At 45.6% G+C, this 17,500-nt stretch overlaps 1 protein-coding gene across 2 annotated transcripts in view; it reads left to right on the top strand.

The window, feature by feature from the left end:
* LOC125027422 overlaps positions 1-17,500 on the top strand; it is a 311,568-nt gene that overhangs the window by 293,224 nt on the left and 844 nt on the right. For both annotated transcript variants that reach the window (XM_047616497.1, XM_047616496.1), the window contains 3 exons: positions 6,852-7,534; positions 15,207-15,309; positions 16,575-17,500. The exon at positions 16,575-17,500 is cut by the window's right edge and continues 844 nt beyond it. In XM_047616497.1, coding sequence (XP_047472453.1) covers positions 7,243-7,534; positions 15,207-15,309; positions 16,575-17,394 — 1,215 coding nt within the window. In that variant the 5' untranslated portion in view covers positions 6,852-7,242 and the 3' untranslated portion in view covers positions 17,395-17,500. The remainder of the gene's footprint in view (positions 1-6,851; positions 7,535-15,206; positions 15,310-16,574) is intronic.

The following is a 17,500-nucleotide window of genomic DNA, read 5'->3' as shown; positions in this document are numbered from 1 at the left end:
CTCTCTTCTCTCTCTTTCTCTCTTACTCTCTCTCTCTCTCTCTCTTCTCTCTCTTTCTCTCTTACTCTCTCTCTCTCTCCTCTCTCTCTCTCTCTCTCTTCTCTCTCTTTCTCTCTTACTCTCTCTCTCTCTCTTCTCTCTCTTTCTCTCTTACTCTCTCTCTCTCTCTCTCTTCTCTCTCTTTCTCTCTTACTCTCTCTCTCTCTCTTCTCTCTCTTTCTCTCTTACTCTCTCTCTCTCTCTCTCCTCTCTCTCTCTCTCTTCTCTCTCTTTCTCTCTTACTCTCTCTCTCTCTCTTCTCTCTCTTTCTCTCTTACTCTCTCTCTCTCTCTTCTCTCTCTTTCTCTCTTACTCTCTCTCTCTCTCTTCTCTCTCTTTCTCTCTTACTCTCTCTCTCTCTCTTCTCTCTCTTTCTCTCTTACTCTCTCTCTCTCTCTTCTCTCTCTTTCTCTCTTACTCTCTCTCTCTCTCTTCTCTCTCTTTCTCTCTTACTCTCTCTCTCTCTCTTCTCTCTCTTTCTCTCTTACTCTCTCTCTCTCTCTTCTCTCTCTTTCTCTCTTACTCTCTCTCTCTCTCTTCTCTCTCTTTCTCTCTTACTCTCTCTCTCTCTCTTCTCTCTCTTTCTCTCTTACTCTCTCTCTCTCTCTCTTCTCTCTCTTTCTCTCTTACTCTCTCTCTCTCTCTCTTCTCTCTCTTTCTCTCTTCACTCGGACCCAAGCGCAGGTGCCTCCTCCCTCGACCGGCCGCTCCCTGCCTCGGTCCCAGGTGCGGAGCGTGACCTATCACCTGTGGACTAGTTCCGGTCGTTACATCACGAGGTCAGCATATGAGGAGGGAGGCAAAGAGACGAGTCGTCACCTGCCTTGCGTAAGATGGAAATATGAAGATCACACATAAGCATTACTTGTGGTTACTGATCACGCGTTGCTGAGATGTACCAAGGGGGTGTCGCTTTTGAATGTGAGAAAGTGTAAATTAGGTGACTTTTTATGCTCTTAAAATATCAACATGAAGCAGTATACTCCGTAGTCCTCAGAAATTCACACAAATTTGATTATTAGAGTTTAGAAAAGTAATAGTGACACTGTAAGAGCTCAGACCCATACTTCAAGTCTTTGGAAAGCATTGTGCTTAAAGCGCATTCCCTTACGCGCCAATGATTTTTTTAACACCATTGGCTCTCGAAACGTTGATCCTGCTCTAATAATTTCAGTTGATTAATTAGACCCAGAAACGACGCTGCATATTATGCCTGAGCTACATTCGGCGGGGTTTCAAAGAGGGCTGAAGTGGCTGGAGTCATTCTGCTGTTAAATATTTCAATTCATGATCAGGTTTAGCAGTAAGGAGAGAAACCCGAGTGTTATTGACGCTGTACGCAAGATCAGGTGACGAACCCGTTTTGGCCTGGCGCTTAAGTGGTTAAATTTGTCTTCTTTGGGGCGAAACTATAACCTAAAACGGGCATGCGTTTGCCCGGGGGAAATTAATGCTTAGTGGTACAACGAGCAGGTACACTGAAATGATTTGGTCGTTTCACCGCAAATATTTATTTATATGTGTTTGCGTTACTGAAGCATTTTCAGAAATGGTTATTATTATTATTATTATTATTATTATTATTATTATTATTATTATTATTATTATTATTATTATTATTATTATTATTATTATTATCATTATTATTATTATTATCATTATTATTATTATTATCATTATTATTATTATTATTATCATTATTATCATTATTATCATTATTACTATTATTATTATAATTAAAATAATTATCATTATTATTATTTATTATTATTTTGATTATGATTACTATTATTATTATTATTATTATTATTATTATTACTGCTATTATTACTATCATTATTATTTTTATTGTTATTATTTTATTTTATTATTATTATAATTATCATTATTATTATTTACTCACATTTTCAATACCGGAGGTGGACATCAGAAACAGAATTTAAGAATTAGGGAAATTATTTTCACATTCTCCTACAGCTACAAATACAGATTTATTATCACTTCATTACAATCATCCGCACCTGTTATATAATCACAATAATTGTGATTACTATTCCATTATAATTTTCATTTTATTGGAAGGAACTAACTACACATTACGGCCCCTCCGGGTCGGTCATTGAAAACCAGGGGAGAGGCACAGGTGGCCCGCGCCCCACCGCAAGGCAGGGTCAGGTGACGGCTTGACCTGATGCGGCCGAGGCTGTGAGGTGGGCGGGGCAACCCTGCATCACAGTCCCTCTATGTGACCTTATTAAGCTTAGGTCAACGTCGGCCGTGCTCGCCCACTACGATTTGATGGGCTGGTTTGTTTATTTATGCAGGGATTATTTTAAACCCGGGGGTCTTATGCAGATAATCCTGCTCTCAAGAATTTGGTTTATTCGAAGTTGTTTTGATGTATGGTCATTTTATTTATTTGTGTATTTTTTGTCTAAGGCGAGACATCTAAGTTACTTTCTAGTCACATATTTTAGTGGGCTGCACACGAAAGTTTTAGAATGTAAGTGACAAACAATAGATGCACATATAAACGTCATAAGTTTATGTTATATGATCTTAGTATATCATACTAAAAAATCGTGTTATAATATACCATATTACGGTATATCACATCAGAATATGATATATTTTAGAGTAGATTAAGATACGTTATATCGAATTACATTTTATCATATCGGAGCATTTTCAACCGTGGTCAGCGGTTACCCAGCGGGCTGGCCGAGCGGCCGCGCTGATTGGCCGCCATTACCGGGAACTCAAGACCCTTCCAGAATTGAGTTATTGTCGAGGCCAGAGAAAATGACAGACTCGGGACCACCGTTGATCCCACACAATTTGGTCGAGATCTTGGGTGTAGTTATGTGATCGTCCAGACAATGAGGTTTCCGGACGAAACGATCCCCCACGTTAATTCGGGGCTTGTGGGATATTATTTATCGGCCTTGGCTGTCTCGCTGTGGTAATCTTGCATAGAGAAATTGTGTGTTATGTTTCTTAATTAGAACGTATCTGGTGGCAGTGATGATCATATGTCTTACTGATACACCGCTTGTGCATTATTTACCCCTCAAACGGATGGTGGTATTTCAATGAAGTTAATGTTGAAATGACTAGATTAACCCCCAAGATATCAATATATTTATCTTGTCCAAGCAGAACGGAAAAACACAACTTTCATAACAAAACCCCAGATTTCCCTCAGAAAATATTCCGCCACAGGAAGTCCGAAGTTGCGTAGAGCCCCAAGAGTCCGCAGGTGTCTGGGCGACCATAAACAATCGATAAGCAAGGATCAGTGCCCGCGTGGCGCCGCGGCCGCGTCACGGAGGTGTGCGGCACTCCCGACGCGGCTCTTCCGGCACTGTCATTTTTCTCTCAGCCTCGTGACGGATGGCGAGTTCCCGTGGCTGTCATTTCATGCTTTTGCGGCGGCTTAAATCGCGGCTAAGTGTTTCTGAGAATTGAATTATTTCTAATTTAAAATAAGAATTTGCATAGTCCGTGCTCTTAGAAATTTGCTAATTCAACTATTGCACTGAGAAAGTAAGGGGTAATAAAAGGTGTTTTACACATGTGACGCAATTTTAGAATATTATTTTCAAGTCAAATATTACTTTCCTTCCTCTCCTGGGGCAGAGAAGCTAGATTTTCTGCAGAAATGATAGATGTATTATAAGCATGCCAAACGTAATCGTTATTTATTATTCATGAATTTTAAAAGAAAAGTAAAACCGGACCTCGAAGTGACTCTTGACACGCTTTACTTTTCGAAGGCCATGCCCAACCTGCGAAGCAAACAATCCTTCACTGAATAGACGTTATTCTCAGAACATGTCTTGGATACGAAGTGAGAACGGCCAAGAAACAAAACTCCGATGGCCCATTGTTCAGAAGATAAGCTCGGCAACGTACAGCCCGAGGCATAAATCTAACCACGCAATCTGTAAAAGAAAAGTTGAAGACGCCATCTCGTGCCACGGCCGCGAGAAACAGTTTGTCGGGCTCGGCGCTGTGACATTCCGAGATTGTGCTCAGTAATTGTGTTCTCGCGTGCCTGGGTAAGTGTCGAGCCCAGCCCAACGCTGCACTCGGGGCTATTCCTATCCCGGTTCTTCTATTTGCCTCTTCCTGTCCTTGTTCCTGCCATTTCAGTCGTGTCTGTCCTAGTTCCTTCGTCTTCAGTCGTCCCTGTCCTTGTTCCTTCCATTTGCTTCTTCCTGTCCTTGTCCCTTCTCTTCAGCCCTTCCTGCCCTTGTCCCTTCCCGTGTAGTTCCTTCCGCCTCTTTTCCCGACCGGCACCGTGTATTTCCCCCTTCTACCAGTCCCTCTTCCGGGTTTCCGGTGTGAGGTACTTCGTTGGAGAATTTTGCGCATCTCTTTGTTGTGTAAAACGTATTTCACACATACACTCACAAACGTTTTAAGCGTAAGTAAGGTGGAACCCCCATTAGATTATCAGCGTAACATAATTAAGATTGAAGTCTTCGCCTAACTGCAGAGGGATTATGTTTCCCACTTAATTATTTTTTCCCGAAGGCCTGAAACCACAACAAACTCAGCACCAAAGGTTTTGGTCGTCGCTTAGCTTTTGCTAAGCGCAAGCACCGACGCCACCTGAACAAACCCGACGTCAATGGAGAGCTCTGTTCGCGGGCGGGGTGGGGCCGGCGTGCAGGTGGGCGGGGGAAGGGGGTCACGGAGGCTGAGAGTGAGGGAGAATCGAGAGAAAGAAAATTAATAATTGGAGGAAGATAGGAATGGAAACAAATGAAGTAAAAATAGTAAAAGGAATGTGAAACGTTTCTAATGATTTTTCTCTAAGAATGGAGTACAGATGAAAATAAAAAGAATAATAAAAGTAAGTTACAATCACTGCAGATTGACTTGGGATGATGAAATATAATAATTACGATATTCATATATCTATAGTTATCTCCCCGCAAGTGTATGGTCATCAGCAACAAAAATGCCAAAATCCAGTCTGTCACAGCACGCACAACACCGACATAAATATCAAATGAACCCTCGCTCAAACCCAGAACTCAGAGACAAGTATTCACGAAATTGGCATGAATGTAAAAAGCAATAACGCGCCTCTAGGGTCTGTGGAACAAGGAACAAGCAAAGAGAGATGAGGTAGCTTGAAGGTGTGAGGAAAGGGGAGGCGGGGGTGAAGGGTGAGGTAGAACCGAAGGGGGGAGTGGGCCGGGGGAGAAATGTGGGGGGGGGGGGGGGCATAGAGGAGATATTGCCATCGCGTGTGCATGCCTTTTACCCTTTGATGCTAAAATTTGACAGGTTTGCTTTTATTTGCTTGTTTTCGTGTTTGATTGTTTATTGAATTTTCCGATAATATCAGTTGCGTTTGGGTAACATTATTTCTATGCTTATTTTGAATTAGTTTATCATCGTTACAGTTATTATTACTGTTGTTACTACTAATGCTACAACTGCTGTAGATCTTACATTGTTATTATCAAAGGCTATCGGTACCATGATCGTGCACGTTTTTAGCAATGACACTCTTTATCAACAGCTAAATTGGTTTTACTCATTTCCCTTTTTTCATATTATTCTTATCAACCTAAGAGGAGTATCATGATAGTGCCCTTTTTCTTCTATAAACGGTTTGATACATAGAAATGTGTGTGTGTGTGTGTGTGTGTGTGTGTGTGTGTGTGTGTGTGTGTGTGTGTGTGTGTGTGTGTGTGTGTGTGTGTGTGTGGGTGTGTGTTTGTGTGTGTGTGTGTGTTTGTGTGTGTGTTTGTGTGTGTGTGGGTGTGGGTGTGGGTGTGTGTGTGTGTAAGATACATAATATATATATATTACATATATGTATATATAAATATATGTGTGCATGTATGTATATATGTATACATATTGTGAATTGTAGGTTTTTCTGTCAAACACACTCACGCGCGCGCGTTTATGTCCATTTGAATTATATATATATAACATATATTTATATATATTTATATATAAACATATATTTATATATATTTATATATAAACATATATTTATATATATTTATATATAAACATATATATACATACACACGTAGATATATACACGAATATAGCTACATATCTATACATACACACACATATATATATATATATATATATATATATATATATATATATATATACTACATATATACATATATGGACATATATCTTTACATATATATATATATATATATATACATACATATATATATATACATACTACATATATACATACCACATATATACATACATATATATACATATACGGACATAGCTATACATATATACATATACGGACATAGCTATACATATATACATACATATCTAAACCTATATATACTGCATATATACGTACATATCTTAACATATATATACTACATATATATACGTACATAACATATATATAAATTACATATACATACATCGACATCTATATAAATTACATATATACATACATCGACATATATATAAATTACATATATATATATATATATATATATACATACATATATGTACATTTGAATTATATACTCGAGGTATATTCAATTGGAATTGGAATTATTAATACTATAACAATAGTTACTTCTACTCAGTGGCAATTGCTCTGAAACAGTCTGTCATATGGCAGTATTATCAGTTTTAGAATAGTCAGAAACAGCCTTTATAGCATTATTATAGTTATTGGAAGGGTTACATTGAATGCCCTATTCCATAATCCAATATGCATCTAAGTACATATATTGTTTTCATATGTGCAAAGGCAACATCTTCCTAAAGCATTTTGTGTTTTTCTTCCGCAGGCCTGCCGTGGCTTTCGTGTATAGTGTTGGGCGGACACTAACGACTCAGGCCGAGTTCTGCTACAAACTGCTACGAAGCTAATACATCCCCATCTGGTGGCAACCGCTGAAACTAACGCAGCCTCTCAGGGGTTGCTCACCGGGACCTCTCCTCACGCAGATATTTCAGGAGTAAATGTCGAGAAAACAAGATCTGATACCTCGATAAAATCAGTGTTCTAACCTTACTTGCTATTATGAATCGTATACAGAATATGACATTAAAGACCGGAAATTTATAGAATATTATCGCAAGTGCTGACTACTTCCCGGAAAAAGCAACAAAACAAGGGAGAGGTTGCGGCGCACTCTGGATTCCATCGGAGCCAATCAGCGCGCGGCCTCAGGGATCATGTCTTCAGTGGTCCCCGAGTTCTTCTTGTGGGATCAGTCGCTGAATAGCTCGTGTGGAGGAAGGATGGAGTGCGAAACATTGTACGAGCTGGGCCCTCCGCCCGATATGATTTTGAACATACCTCCTCCCCCAATACCGCCTTTTATGGAGGAGTTTGTGGCGAGACTTGCAGCTGAGGGTATAAATATTCACGAAGACGATAATGGATTTCCCGAGGAAGAGAAATCTTGTAATCTCTGTCAGTGGGCGAATGGAAACGGCGTTGGATTTGTAGAACTTGCACAAAAAGGTGAGTTGATGTTTTTCATCTACTTCAGAATTGTACTAATTTCAGTTTGGATTTGTATTCAGAAAAAAAACGAAGAAGTTTGTATGCGAGAAGTGGCCTTGTGAACAAACGTTCTGTTGAAAGTGAGCGAGTCGCACTGCGCAAAATATACGCACAGGATTTTTTTTTTGTGACGAGTTATTGAGATAAATATTGCGTATATACTTTGTAAAGTGTCGTGTAAGACTGCACGATGTAGTATGTGACCAAGTGCCCGTGTCAAATTAAATAGCTGGAAAATAAAAGTGAAAAGCATAAAAAAAAATCTCGGAACACGAAAATGCTTTGCGAAAAGAAACAGTGACAGTGAACAGTGATCACCAGTGACCCCACATATTAAACAAAAAACAGTGCTGTGACCAAAACCCCGCGGTAGTTTGGTGGTAATGATGTATTAAAAAAAAACCCTGAGGAAGTCTTGTGTGTGTATGGGTGGCCGTGGCTGGACCTGTGACGTGTTCATTATAGTGGTGATGAAGATACTGTTGTTTTCCAGAGATTTTTTTTTATGAAAGGTGTGTGTGGCCCTTAAAATGAAGTGGATTGTTGTTCTTGTTCGGCAAAGAGGAAGTTGTTTACGAGTCTTAAAAATCGAATATAGTGCTGTAGTGAATTTTATTTAGTGTGATTTGGTTGAGGAGGGAGATGTTGAATGCAAAAAAAAAGATTTCTTATGTTTAACAAAAAATAATCGGTACTAAATATGATAGCACTGAGCAACGTAGGTGGCAGCCTCTAGGGAGGCGGGTATCTCGTGCAGGCCAAGATATCCGCTTTTTCTGGCGGTCATGTTGCGGGGATCCCACAGCGGCCGCGGTAATGACTTCATACACTGGCGGACTTGTTCTTTCGCGTGTGTGTGTTTGTGTGAGGTGCATGAGCATTCCCCCCCCCCCAAACTCCCATGAGGGAGGTGCAGTCTGACCAGTGGATTTAGCCTTTCATTTATCTGTGCTGATTACTTGTGAGCTATTGATTTGTCTTCTAAAATGCTATTCCTCTTTGATTATAGTGATGTTTGTGAAACCATAAGAAAATTTGTTTGTCAATCCTTCGTATATTCAGCATTTAATTTATGTGGTGTTAATGAGTTATATGGCAATACTAAGTATTACCCATGGGTTTTATATGATTTAAATAATTTGTATAATACAGAACCGAAACCACTGGACCCTCCGCCTTGCCTCCTGCAGGGCCGTTCCTCCCGCCCCATCTCACCCTCCACTTGACACTTTGTCCCGAATTCTTGATCGCTCTTCTCGGGGCTCCCTCCCGCCCCTGCGGCCTCCGCGCCTAGATCCCTCTCCTTCTGCGTTCCCTTCCACATGTTCGACTCTGCATCGGTGGTTAAAGTGGAGAGGAGAGCTTTCGGGGGTCGTTGGTGGTCGTATTGATATGCAGATGGCGGGGCAGGAGGGTTAATAGCAGAACGAACCGGAGCTAATGGCAACAAAGATCACATGCGAGCCAAGATGACCACCACCGCGAGATGTTTGGCTTTTGAGACCAAATCGCAACATCTGAGATACTTTTCCCCCATTGTGATCATCGCCGATGTTCTTAAGGCTGATGGGTGATTAGTGATTCCCCCCCCCCCCCCCCCCGTGAATACGATCCAAGGGATACATTTTCTTGCGACGTTTCTTTCGAATGTACGGTTTTTTTTTTTTAAGTTGCGTGAGCAGGGAAACCAGCCTTCAGTTAGATACGATCAGCTTCGAGTTAGAATCGTAAATCTTTGATACCGTCATATATAAATATCAGCTTCTTGTATAGTGCATTTACTATTATTTTTTTGAGAAATCTCAAGAATAAAGCCTTTCTGTCACCAAAGGAAGATCACAGGAGAGATAAGGCTCGCGTAAGACCCCCCACCCCCTCCTCACCCCTACCAGGACGGGGCGAACACGCTCGGGCGCCTCCAGTGTCCTGCGATCCCCACGGCCTTTGTAAACGTTTCTCGGGGTTGGGGATGTTATGCTTCAACGGGAGAGGACGTAAGGGTGATTGAAGCCTGTCAGAAAATGTAGTTCCAAACCTTAAGAGCGACGATTGTGTTTCCTGGATGGGTGACACTCGTTTCGTGCACCCCCCTTCCCCCTCTCCCTCCCAATTCAAGCGGCGGAGGAGGATATTGTGTCGATGGTGAGCCTCCCTCATTCCAATCCGTCAGAGCATTGTGTCTGCGGCTTCCATCATGTTTCATTTCGGAGTCCTGAAGTAAGGAGATAATAGGAAGCTAACCTACGTGTGTCATTTCCTTTCCCTGTTCTTAAATTCCCTCTTCTGGCTAGGCACGAAATGGTATAGGAGGGAGAGGGATGTGCTTCCGTTTGGCGGCAATTAAACTTTGTTCTGAAACGTTTCCTGCCTCGGTTGGTAACACGATTTTCCGGCGCGAGAACCATTGGCGATTGGGTCAATTTCCTCCCCTTGATGTGTCGTAATTATTGTACCTCGCACTTAGTCGTGTTTGGAGATCGTAAAATATGCAAGTATTGTCGTGTTACTTTCTACAGTTTTGTTCACTTATTTGACTCATCATAGGATGAGTATTAAGTTATGTTGTTTACCGTAAAAACGATTCTCCTTTGAGCCGAAAGGATTGAGAGGGAGCCCCGCAAGCAGCAGTGCGGTGAGCGAGAGACGGCTACAATATAGTAATTAAAGTCTTGAATGTACGATTATCAAGGTCGGTGCCCTACTATTATACCCAGGTGCCTTGTTTGTGAGTCCTGACTGTCCTGCTCCTCCCCTCCCCCCGCATTACCCTTCTCCCCGACTATCCTTGTGACCTGTAAGAGGCAGGACTAGGATCATTCGCTTTGATTCTTTGTCCTGGGATATGGGACGCGCCCGCCCTTGGGAGTCCTGCTACACCTGTCTTGAGCTCCCCCTCAGATCCTCTTAGCAGGCAGCGAAGGGCGCGGGAGGAGGCGGCGGACGCGGAAGGGATGGGGGATCACTTGGAGCTGCGCCCAAGCAGGAATCCCTCTCCGTCCTTGCGTTTATCGCCGCGCCTGTGATAGATCAGCATCGGCAAACATGCTAAACGTTCCGGTTGAGCTGCTGGCGAAGCGATAGAGTTGTATAGTTAGCGACAGAGATATTGGCTAGCGGCTACACGGTTCGCTCTATCGGGGTCGAGATTGGGTACCAGATAGTGTATTCTCTGGAAATGTTAGAAGAATTCCCGAGGTCCATCGCGGCCAGCGGATCCGTTCTCGGCGAAGGAGCTCTCGAGCCTTCGAGGAGGACGAATCCCAGAGGCGCTCTTGGTCGGGTCAGCTGCAGGGGCAACGCTGCTGCAGAGAGAGTGGCAGTAGGAAGGCTTGGCGGCGAGAGAGAGGCGCCCCGGGCATCGTCCGAAACACGAGCCCGGGTGTCCGCCAGGCCGTGTCTACCTGCTCGCCTTAACTACTCTACACACGCTTCTCGTACACGCATTTAGAAAATTTAAATAGTATGATTAATTGTGCACTTATCAGACCCTTTCCCGACGCGCCTGTAGACGAGCGAATCGTAATCTATAACAATTAACAAACGAGCCAGCGACTCCAATGCAAAGTTAATGGTGGATCGAGCGAAGCGGAAATTCCAAAACCTTTTTCGCAACTACAAAACCAAAATCCACTATGACTGTTTAGCGATTTCATCATCTCTTTAACAAAACCGATCCTCCCATCCCCGAGAAGCTGACCTTTGATTTTATGTTTCACTGGGCTTGATATCAAAGATTTGGTGCCAGAGTTTGCTTTGATGTCAAATTCAGCCTCGTTGCTGATGTCGCCGAGCATTTTGCAGTTAACTACGAGCATGATCTTGTCGGCGGTAATTCAACACCGCGGCGGGTTGCCAGGATCCCTCTCCCGTTACAAGAGTCTATTTTACGTGCGGATGGTTTTCTCACTCTTTTATCTTCACCGCTAAGTGACTCCTAAATTCTGCATCTCTTTTAAGTAGCTTTGCAGCTTTCGTCGAGGCAATATATAACTTTCTTAAGGATCTTTATTATTAAAAAGAGAGCGTGAGGCCTGCAAATGAAATGCCGTACGCGAAGAAACATTATTACAGAATCTCGGAATGAAAAATGACGAGAATAGTTCCGTATATATCGCACTTTTCCACCGCGAAAGGGTGATCTTGCATAGTAAGAATGTGCATGACAGGCACGCGGTGTCCTGCTTGAGCTGGGTCGAAGGAGAAGTAATTATTCGCAGTCTGTGAGATGTCTGATCCCATCGGCCAGTGGAAGGGCACGGTCGGGGATTCGTGTCTGCCAATCGTCGACACCCTTGCAATGATGTATTTTTTATTTTACGAAGAGAACCGTTTGCGTATAATTGATACCTTTATTAATAAGTTCCTACTTTATTTAGCAGGAAGACAAACATTAATGTTTTAAAAATATATATAGCTGGTTTCTTTGTATTGCCTGGCCTATCCAGGGGAGGGGGAGGTGTTTCCCTAGTGTGTGTTGAGGGGAAGGGTTTCTCCCTGTGGGCGGTGCGACCACAGCATCTGCCTGTTGCTCACCCTTGTCTTCTACCCTGAAATGCCTTCGGTGGCCATGTCTCTAACGGGTATATATGTCTTTCTTTTGTCTGATTATATCTTCGATCTTCTTTTGCCAGTTGGTTGAATTTGGGTCAGATGTAATGTTCCTTTTGCTTGTCCCTTTTGTTTTTCATCTCGGAGTTTCTGGCGAAGTGCGGGAGGGTTGTGAGACCGAGATGGCTGATGTGTTGTGATTCACCTAATTATGCGAGTTTGGCTCCGCCCCGCCGCGGGAACACGACCCTAAATCCTCGCTTACAGGGAAGGATTAGCTAGGAACACTATACGGCGAATTGAACCCTACCTCTGAGGGATTTACACCTGCCGAGTAAAAGGATTCTGTCCTGAGTAAAGGATTCTGCCCTGCGCAAGGGATTCCGAAGCCTCCTCGGGAATACTGTTCTTCCCGCAGAGGACACGGGGAAATGGCTTGCCCGCTTTTCCTCTCCTTCCTTTCCTTCGCCCTCCACCTGTCCTCAGGACTTCCCGCTTTCACCCCTCCTGCTCTGACGTCCTCTGTAACTTGAGAGATCTTCTTCACCCTCTTCTTCTTTTGCTTGTCCTTCTCTTGTGTTTCTCCTTCGCCCTTTCGCCTGTCTTATTCCATCTTCTCCTGCTCCTCCCCCGCACGGCATTGAAGAACGTTTTTTTTCCGCCTCTCCTTTGGCGCACGCTCGCCACATCGATTCCATTAGGGACCAGAAAGGGCATAATTCGCACGATCTTCGCAAGAAGGTTTGTTGACATCTTGGTATCAACTGATGACCAGCTGGTCCCATGTTCATGGCCTGTTTTCGCTCCTCTGACTTGACGCATCTTTCATTTGACTTATTTTAGACGAAAAACACTTGCGACTGCTCAACAGAAATACTAATAGATCGATATAACCATTGCTATAAAACAGATATAAGGTTTCCCGACGATGATGTGGCCGCATCCCACATAAAGACGTCAAAATTTATTTTAACCCAAGATAACCGCCAAGACAAACTGGCCGCCAACCACGCATTTAAGGCTCGAGTTAAACAATCCGTAAATTCCTGTCCATAAGGAGGGTGGGAATAATTCAACCTGTCTTTCAGCAGATTACACGGCATCGGGCGAGAACTAGAACCGAAACCGAGACAAAGTACAGGCTTTTGGACTCCTCCGCCCATAGTCAGTGTCCAGCTGACGGCAGGGCGCCCTCTGCTATCATTACCGCATTATCTGGACCCTGGGTGGAGGGGCGGGGTAGGGCAGGGGGAGGGGGCGAAGGACTGCACTCGGCCTGGCGCCTCGTCGCTCCCCGGCGTGCAGTTGCGCCGCCCCTTGTTTACCGGGAAACGTTCGCTCTCGGCTGAACGAGACAATTGTTTATGAATGCTCAACCCATGGGCGTCCTTGTAAGAGCTGATTGTGCGGGCGCGATGACGGGCGCAGATGGCAGATAGCACGTGTGAAGAAAGGTTGAAAATTGACGCCTGGATAACAGCCGTCCCCCACCCCCTCCCCTCCCGTCCTCCTCAACACACGCACACACCTCCCACTCCGCCTTCGCTTCACGCCGCGTTTCAACATTGTTCTCCGCTCGAGGTTCATTGTTTTCCAAGGTCTCAGGGTTAACGTGCGCTGCCTTTTGCGCTTTGCACTCCGCTCGGCGTGCCTTGTATTTCAGCCTGCGCTGTCGACGAAGGATAGGTTTATATGTGCGTATATGCAATTGTCGCTGGTGGAATGATGTTGGAATGTGAGTGGGAGTGGGCTTATTCGTGAGAAAATAAGTCGTCTGATAATTCAAATCCTTTTATTGACAAAACTTTTACAGTTGCCGTAACAATGTTTTTTCAGTGCATCAGTATTTATACTACAATCTACGGGATATGTTTGTACAGTTTCGTCATAGGCATCAGCGTATCGACTGTTATATATTTTTTAACGTGTGTGTGTGTGTGTGTGTGTGTGTGTGTGTGTGTGTGTGTGTGTGTGTGTGTGTGTGTGTGTGTGTGTGTGTGTGTGTGTGTGTGTGTGAGTGAGCGAGCGAGCGTATACACATTCTGTACTGTTTATCGTACGGTACGCTGGTCCCCCTCCTCCCCGCCGTGGCCTGGGGTAGGCTGTCCTGCCTCCCACACACACCACAATGGTCGGGCCATTTATCACAATGTGTCTAAAACTGTGGGTATTGTGGTGTCTGGCCGCATCAGCGTTGCACTTCATCGTGGGAACCATTAGGCTGTGGCAGCCATCTCACTCCTTTGGAGTTATCGCAAGGTTCACAATGGTTATCTTTTTCTATAGAAAATGGTACTTCAGCGAGTGACCAGATCCGCCTGCTCAGTTGAACATTTTTCACTTCCGAGAAATCTAAATGAAACTCACCTGTCTACGCATAAAGTTTTGATGACGGGGTATCTTCCTGAACTCCCCCCCCCCCCTCTCCGGACCCCGGATCCTGCCAACGATGCACGTTATCTGTAGACAGTGGCTGAGCTGAGCATTCCTTCCATCGCCCGCCCCTTTTTTAACGCCGGGGGTGCGTCGGGTCTGGTCGGTTCTTCCCTCGCTCTCCCGCGCCTTCCATCAGTGTCCTTCCGTCACACCGAAGTAATAACTCCGCATAATTAGCTGGGGCAGTTGAGTGCGAGGGTCCGGTTCCGTTGTGCTTGACGCCGGCTGGAAACAAGGGTCTCCTCTGGCCCTTTTGGCTAGATGCTAACGTGGACAAATCTTTGTGGAGTTGGGTACATTAGGGAGTATTGGTGAGACAGAGTGAGGTCGTGGCGCTGATGGTATCGGGCACGGCACCCATTACCGGGACGCGCGTCACACGCCGCAAACCATACACGAACGAAGGGCTCACCGCACTGGCCGATCTCCGCGGCTTTCGTGCGACGAAAAGACATTAAGCTTACAAGTTTTTAAAGATAGGATTTCTTTTTAGGATTGAAGCCGATTGACCCCCCCCCCCCCAAAAAAAAAAATGCACCTAACGTTATATTTTAAGGAAGGTCTATATATTTGTGTCATGTACATTTGTTAGTGTTGCAGTTGCTTTATATTTCGATTGATGACTAACGTGTTTCTCTCTCCACAGGTCCCCTGATTGACGACACGTGGTTCCTTGTTATCATCTCGTCTTGCGTGGCAGCCACTTTGCTCGGGATCATCTTGGCCATCGCCTTCCTCAAATACAGAGAGTAAGTATCTCACACCTTTCGTCATCATCTGTGATCTTTTGAAATTATTCTTCTAAGTGATACTGATACACAAGCCTTCAAACATTTTATTCTTTCTAAAAACGTTCCTTGTTCATGCGTTTTCGTAAAATTAGTTTATCGCGTTATTAATAAGCACTCAATGCACATCAAGCGTTAAACCTTTCCCAGCCTTGATGAGTCAAAGCTGGCAGCGGCGCTCAGGCGCGTCACTGCCTGAGAGCCCTTGTGCTAGAATGTCTGATCCTGCTTGATGCCCCAGGAGCCCCTCCCGAGAATTATCCGGGCGAACGCAGCTGGGCCGGAAAGAAGCTGCTCTGGGCGGGTATGACTGCGTGTCAATGACTGTGACACCCGCGCCTAGCCTTTTGTCCAAGTTTCAGCGGGCCCGATGTGCGATTAGATCGGAACGGAACTGATCTGCCGACGCTTCATTATTCTCCGCTGTGATAAGCGGAGTGGCCTCTGATAACTGGAACAGAACCGTAGATAAAAGCACCCCTTAATTAACAACCACCGCCCTCACGTCGGCCGGGCATCGCTCGACTAATGAGTTGTGTAATGACCAGTTTGGGAGCTTAGTCCGCGCCCGCTCCTTGCGGCCGCCGTGGCCCCGGACCCCGCGTCGTCAACTTAGTGTTTTGCACTTGGAGGTTCAATTCGGCGTTTCTGTTAGAAAATAGATGCAGCCAAGATTATAATGCCAGCAGATCGCAGAAAAAAAATATTTTGTAATAGTCTTCCCGTTCTATTACTCACCAGCTAGAAGCGACATTAGAAATAAATGGTCTTCCTTGGCATCGAACAAAGCCCGTGAGATATAAACAAGCGAGACGTTAGGCCTTTCAGGGCGTGTCGCCAAGTCCTCCCAGGAACGTTATCAGGCCTTATCGCTGAAGACTGTAGTGTTTGAAAACAGTGCTGGTCGAGGGTAACGCCGACAACACCCCGGCGGCTCTGATAGCGTCAGCCGCCCCCTCCGTCCGGACCCCACCCCAGGCTCCCCGGCCACCCCTCATACCTTATCCGTCCCGACCTGCTCTGCTTATCAGCGCTTGTTTTTTCGTCCATTTCTTTAATAACTTCTACGTTTTGGTATCTTGTTTGAAGGCTTGTTTTTGTTATTTGTTTTGTATGATAGGAATTTCTGAGATGAAATTTATTGGTTTACACCTGTTTTGCATGAAAAATAGATGAGTGTGTGATTGAGTTCGTGCGTCCCTAACCAAGTGTTCTTTTCTCTCCAGAGGGAAGCTGAAACCCCTGAGCGACGTGGCGCTTGCCAAGAAGGAGAAAGCTCTGGGTCTGGAGCGCTGCGAGGCCGTCCTCTACCCCGCCCCTGCCATCACGCCCACGCCTGTGCCGCAGCTCGACAACCGCACGTCGCGGGCGTTATGGGCTGGCATCAAGCCTTTGGAGGGAAACCACTACACAGTCGACCACTGTCAGCCCATGGAGCAGAAGCCGGTGCGCCTGGACCTGCTCCCGCCGCACGACAACACCTACGACTACGCCGACTACAGCAGCGTGAGCTACGCCAGCGCCAGCTACACCACGCTCACCCCCCGCCTCGACGGGTCCAGCCCGCGGCCGCAGCCCGCCGCGAGCTTCGAGAACGTCGGCTACGTCCCTGGGGATGAGGGCGCCGAGGTAGAGCGCATCGCCCCCGACGGCTGTGTCGTGACCGCTCCCCGCGCCGCCCGCCTGCTGGGCTCGCCGCGCTTCGTGCAGGGCATCCAGGACCACCACCACTACGAGATGGTCACGCCCTCCATGCGCCGCCACAAGTCGCTCGAGCGAGGGGCTCGGCAGCCCCCCGTCATCAGTGGCCCCACCAGTCTGGGCCCCGTGCGGATGCCCCCTCTCAACGGACGTCCGCGCTATAACCTCACGGCGTATGCGTCGGGAACTCACACGCTCACGCCCAAGGTAGATAACTCGGCGCGGGCGGAGCGGCGGCATGCCCACGTGTCGCTGGACCGATCTGGAAGTGCAAACACGACGCTGGCGCCCGCGTCGCCCACCGATCACATCTACGCTTCTCCCATCACCTCCCCCGTCATCTAAGATGCCGGGGCAACTTCCCTCACGCCCACGCCGCCCGCTGCTTAGTGAGGCGGGCGGCGGGGCTGTGCCAGTGCTAGTCTAACGAGACGGGCTTGTTCTGGGCGGG

Source organism: Penaeus chinensis, chromosome 7 (assembly GCF_019202785.1).
Source record: "Penaeus chinensis breed Huanghai No. 1 chromosome 7, ASM1920278v2, whole genome shotgun sequence".
NCBI classification, from domain to species: domain Eukaryota; kingdom Metazoa; phylum Arthropoda; class Malacostraca; order Decapoda; family Penaeidae; genus Penaeus; species Penaeus chinensis.
This window is presented reverse-complemented; position numbering and strand designations above follow the sequence as displayed.